Source organism: Phalaenopsis equestris, unplaced genomic scaffold (genome assembly GCF_001263595.1).
Source record: "Phalaenopsis equestris unplaced genomic scaffold, ASM126359v1 Scaffold000107, whole genome shotgun sequence".
NCBI lineage: Eukaryota > Viridiplantae > Streptophyta > Magnoliopsida > Asparagales > Orchidaceae > Phalaenopsis > Phalaenopsis equestris.
Window position 1 is genome coordinate 2941952 of NW_018164549.1, and position 6119 is coordinate 2948070.

The 6119-nt window shown below is 41.8% G+C and overlaps 1 protein-coding gene across 1 annotated transcript; it reads left to right on the forward strand.

Moving 5' to 3' along the window:
* Nucleotides 1-1706: 1706 nt before the first annotated feature.
* LOC110020713 (putative pentatricopeptide repeat-containing protein At5g52630) lies at nucleotides 1707-3918 on the forward strand. The gene is made up of 2 exons (XM_020718906.1): nucleotides 1707-2451; nucleotides 2549-3918. The coding sequence occupies exons 1-2, from the start codon at nucleotides 1720-1722 to the stop codon at nucleotides 3605-3607; spliced, it is 1791 nt and encodes a 596-aa protein (XP_020574565.1). The 5' UTR covers nucleotides 1707-1719; the 3' UTR covers nucleotides 3608-3918.
* The last annotated feature ends 2201 nt before the right edge of the window (nucleotides 3919-6119 follow it).

Below are 6119 nucleotides of genomic sequence, written 5' to 3' on the forward strand. Positions count from 1 at the left end.
TGCTCTAGAGTAAAGAATAGGTATGCTCCTATTTGGCACAATCCAATTTGAACTGATTCACTTTATCTATTCTTGACAAGGAGAAATCAAGGAGAATGATGTTTTCTTATATATTGAATTTCACATTAAAAACTTTATTAGTAGAATTAGTTATTTAAGAGTTATTAAAATTACATATTTATTTTAATTGTCTATTAGTGACATATAAACAATTTGAATTATATTGTTGCGATTAAGCATTAATTTTCTAAAATCTTAGTTCGCAGCATCTAATATTACTCCCTGTGAGATCGATATCTAGGACTTCATTAGAGCCCTATATTACATGAGCGATACGTATACTTGCGTTGATAAGTGTGACTTTGCCATTATTGAATATTTTATATACATCTTTATCGAATCTATAACCGTTGTTAAGTTTTTGGTGCTGTTGCTGAGGAATTAAATCTTCTAGCAACAGTATTAAATACTTGTATTTTTAAGCATATATAAAGTCGCTGTCAAATTATTTCTTTTCTTGTTAAAATCTCTGCCGATTCTTCCCCCGTACACCTATGCCTCCCTTTATTTGGATTCTGCTACCCGTTTTGACGAAAAAATTAACCGAGCCTCCTATTTCGCGATATAAGGAAAATTGTGAAAGGCTTTTTGTGCATTCAGCGCTTCCTAGTCTACCTCTTCGACAAGTGAGTTACGACAACAACAATCACAAGACTTCCCTTTCTGGTTCGGTTCTTCTTTGATGGTGGTTCTCGGGTAGAGAAAGAGAGAGGGAAGGAGAAGAGAGAGAGAGAGAGAGAGAGGGGAAGTGAGATAGATATTTTCTTGTAATCGTCGAAGCTATATACGGTGTGTAATCCTTGAAGTAATAAAATCTTCTGCAACTTCGTGGATGTAGACAATTTCCCGAACCACGTAAATTTGTGTCGCTTGTGTTTTACAATTCTCTCGTTCCAATTTTTCGCTTTATTGCTGTACTTTTTCGCAATATCATGTGCATTTACACTATTAATGATGGTAAATGATGTACTACAAGCATGTGTTATTGTTGCTAGCAACAAAATTGATGGATGTCAACATTAATGTTATTTCTAACAGTGATGTTATGTTTAGGGTTAATATTATTAACATTGTGTCAATATTGCAGTTAAAGTAGGTAATAACTAACAGTTATAAAAAAAATAAAAAAAGGTACATATGAAAAAAAAAAAAAAAACTAAAGGTTTTTCGATATAGAAGCTTTTAAATAATATTATTTAGTTATAAAAACTTTTAAAAAATTATGAGTAAATGACACTCTTAAGATAAACAATGACCTTCCCATCCAAATTACTCCAAATGCTGCTCCTCACCTCCGCCCGCAACCCCCATCCAAACTTAGGGTGCATTTGGGACAGCTTGTGTGTTTCAGGATAAACAGCTTATGCTGAAACGCAGCATGCGGATCGACCGTAGGGATTGACCTGTGGCTTATGTTTAGTGTAAAAATGGAACTGCGTTTTCGGATAAACAGATAAAACATACAATGTAAACGGTACCGCGACATTTTAAAAAACGCCCGCCGGCCCAAACGGGCCCTTACTCTAACTAACTCTCGATGTCCTTTATACTTTTTTTTTTAAGCCTTTATAAATAAATAATATTATTCCAAAAAAATAATTAGCCATGTGATTAATAATATATGTATAATGAACTGATCAAGAAACTTGCCTCCTTTGGATGGCATTCCCTCTCCATGACTCTCTTCCAGCTCACTCTCTCTGCAGCCTCCTCCTCTCACTCTCCACCGCCGGCGATCTTCCTCGAGGCCAACAACTCCATGCCCACCTTCTCAAATCCGGCCACACCCCCTCCTCCTCCCCTTCCTCTCCTATCTTCCTCCTCTCCACCCACCTCATCACCCTCTACTCCCGCTGCTTCCTCCCTCTCCTCTCCCTTCGCGCTTTCCTCGACCTCCCTTCTCCATCTCCCTCCTCCTGGTCCGCCCTCATCTCCTCCCTCTCCCGAAACTCCCTCCCCTCCCTCGCCCTCCTCTCCTTTCGCCGAATGCTCGCCGCCGGCCTCCCCCCTTGCGACCGCACCCTCCCATCAGCCGCGAAGTCCCTCGCCGCCATCTCCGAACCCTCGGCCTCCGCCGCTCTCCATTCTCTGGCGCTGAAGTATTCCCTTTCTCCTCACAATGTCTTCGCCGCATCCTCTCTGCTGGACATGTATGCGAAATGTGGACGCTTGGCGGATGCCCGCCAACTGTTCGACGAGATTCCTCAACGAAATGTTGTTTCCTGGTCCGCACTTATTTACGGGTACGCCCAGTTCGCCGGACTTGAACACGAAGCTCTTCACCTCTTCCGGGCTGCTCTTCAGCCCGGCGGCTGCGGCGTCAACGATTTCACGCTCTCATGTATCGTCCGCGTGTGTGCTGCAGCCACTCTCCTCGAGCTTGGCTCCCAGGTACCGCCATTACTTCGATCCAAACCCTAATTTATTCATCGACCAATCTTCAAGCTTCATCTGAATCTTCATCTCTCCACTGATAAAATTTCCCAAGGTACACTCACTGTGTTTCAAAACCGCTTATGATGCCTCCCCTTTCGTCGGCAGCTCGCTTGTTTCGCTCTACTCAAAATGTGGCCTTGTGGAAAACGCCTACCAGGTTTTTGACGAAATTCCGGAGAGAAACCTCGGCTCATGGAATGCAGTGCTTATGGCCTCCGCGCAACATGGCCACAGCAGCCTCGCATTCAGTCGTTTCAGAGAAATGCAGCAACTTTGTCCCCATCCACCCAACTTCATCACCTTCCTTTGCCTCCTCACAGTCTGCAGCCACGCCGGTCTTGTTTCTGATGGTCGCCACTACTTTGCCTTGATGTCCAAGTACACCATCCAACCAACTTCCGAGCACTATGCTGCAATGGTCGACATTCTTGCTCGTGCCGGCAAGCTCAAGGAAGCCATTGCCACCATCGAATCCATGCCCATGCCTCCAACGGAATCCATTTGGGGCGCGCTCCTCACTGGTTGCCGACTTCATGGTGACATGGAGACTGCAGCGTATGCCGCGGACAAGGTGTTCAATCTTGGTTCTGAGGGGTCCGGTGCACATATGTTGTTGGTGAATGCCTACGCGACTGCTGGCCGCTATGTAGAGGCAGCACAGGCTCGAAAAGCGATGAGGGATAGAGGCGTGAGGAAGGAGACGGGGCTGAGCTGGTTGGAGCTCGATCAAGGAAAAGTTCACACCTTTGTTTCTGGCGACCGATCACACCCGAGGATGGAGGAGATATATAGGGTGTTGGAAGAGGTGGGTGAGAAGATGGAAGCAATGGGGTATGTGGCGGACACGAGCTGGGTTGGAAGGGATGTTGATGGCGAGGAGAAGAAGAGAAGTGTTGGTTATCACAGCGAGAGGTTGGCGATTGGTCTTGGATTGCTTGCGGTGGCTCCGCCACGACCCATAAGGGTGATGAAGAATCTGAGGGTTTGTGGGGATTGCCATAATGCTATCAAGTATTTGACAAAATGTACTGGTAGGACTATCGTGTTGAGGGATAATCGTCGGTTTCATCGGTTCGAGGATGGGGTTTGTTCTTGTGGGGACTATTGGTGATCTATCTTGTTGAAGGCCGATGTTTGAATTCAATTAGGTTTATAGAATTGCAATCATGTGATTGCTGAAGAATACTAACAGAGTATAGAGATGGACAGGGGAAGAAGAGAGCTAAAGAGAAAAAGAGGAGAAATGTAAGAGAGATTGAGAAGGCTAAGTAGCCATTTGATCTTCTTTTTTAGTCAGCTTAAACATGAAAATTGATGTAAAAGATTGGCCTTTTATTCCTCGGCAAGGGCTTCTATTTGCAGGCTCTGTTATGGTCATCACTGAATCTTCCTTTGTTGGGATCCTGCAAGAAAGAACTTTCAGAATCACCGAGTTTCGCCATTCAGTCCATTGCTGACAGGTCCTGCTTGCTACTGTAAGTTGATGAAATCTGGCATTTTGATTTTTATTTATTTATTTTTTTTTTTGGAAGTAGATGGGTAATTTTGTGTAGGTTGGGAAGCATTTCAAAGTATGGAAATTCTTGAACAGAACAGCTTCATATATAGATATAAAAGCACTGTGAAAAAATTTTGCTTGAATTGTTTGAGTTCGGATTGTTGGGATTTATTAGGATTGATTGCTTTTTCAGATTTTGTTGTAAATATTTTTATTCTAATTTGGTGTCACATTGAATTTGGATTAACAGGTGTAGTGTCTGATAGGATGGGATAAGTTCAATATGCTCTTGGGATGAACCTATCCTAATTAAGCCAATTAAAAATAAAGAGGAAGAGAAATTAGGCTTAATTAGGTTGATGTGTCTAATGTGTATTCTATCTGAGCAAGTATGACATGCTCTGGAAGTGTTCTACTATTGAAATTTCTATCATATTTCAAGCCATTTACAATGCATTTTTTATAAATTTATACATCTTTTTTTAACTCATAATCCAACCATCTTTGCTTGTTGCTATTAAATTGATTGCTAATATTTGATAAAGAGTTGATTATTGATTAGAATTGCACTGTGATGATGTCCTTTATTAGTGAAATATTTTTATTGTCTTATTATACTTTTCAGTGCAATATTGCTCTACATCCTAGGGAGAAATGATTGTTGATTAATTAGGATTCAATCATCATTTAAGATCTATAATCATATCTCATTAACATGATCAAAGGTTTCTAGCATTTTCAAATTTAATAAAAGGATAAACATTTATGAAATTTAAGCTCTGATAAGATGATTCACGTAAATGAGTTTGTTAGATCGGCGATTACTGCTCTGTCCGTCAAATAATTTGAAGACTTAAGTTAGACACAGGACAAAACGACAATTCAGTAATTTGTTAGTTATTATTATGAGTTATAATTAAGGCTTAATATGTTTAGTGTTAGATTATATGTGATTGTTGTCTTGATTCTTTATGTTAGATTTTGGGAGAGGCCAGCAACCTCTCAATTTGTAGGTGTTTAACTTTTATGTATTCAAAATTGTATCTTTTTAATTTGGTACTTGTGGAATAGAATCTATTATTTATGCCTTAATTTCCGCAAAAAAACTTGTATCTTTCCTATCAAATTGCTACCAGAGAATTTGTGGTCAATGCTCTACTAGAAATATTTGTCATTCGTATTTGATGCCACTGCTCTGCCTTGTATTGTTCTGAAACCATAGTTATGTTGCCTTTGAGGCCAAACCCCGCGATACAGTCATGCTTCGAGCTAGCTGGTAAGCCAATGACAAGATCCTGGTGTGCAGCTACCTCGCGATTCAGCCTCAATTCGAGCTAGTTGGCAAGCCAACGACGTGATCATGGCGTACAGGGTTCCACTTCTTTACCGAACATTGTGATACAATTACGATTCAAGTTAGCTGGGAAGCCAACGATAGGATCGTGGCGTATAGGGTTCCACCTTCGTGTGCAATACAGTACTGATTCAAGCTAGCTTGGAAACCAATGACAGGATTACGACGTCTAGGGTTCTGCCTTCATAATCAAACCTCGTGCTATAATTGTGATTTGAGTTGTTGGGAAGCCAATGACGGGATCACAGCTTACAGGAGTTCCGCCTTCATGATCGACGACTGTCCTGAGTAATGACAGCTAAGAAAATAGATGCCTTGAAGGAGAAACAAAGGGGAAGGTGAGCCAAATCAGATCTGAAATTGAGGAGTATTTATGGACCATGGAGTGGCGGTTCTTGTCCACGGATGGGAGATTCATGGCCGTTGAAAAGTTAATGAAAAAGATTATGGAGTTTCACGCAAACCATCACCGCCCGTCGTGGGATCAAGCAATTGCCTCTGGAGCGTTAGCGAGCGACATCAATCGGAAGGAATTGTTCGACATCAAGGGTGCGTCACTTAGGCAAATCAGGAGTCGCTAGATCGAACGCAGGAATCGAGAGCGGATTCAAGAGGCAGCACTTGGAAGGAATTATGCGAATTCAGGCGGTTGTAAAGAACAGAAGCTTGTATGGTCAATTGAAGGAGTTAGGAGCTGATTCGAGCAGCATCATTTGGAGGAAATTGCATGAAATATGGATTTTTGGAACGAGGGACAATCGGCAGAATCAG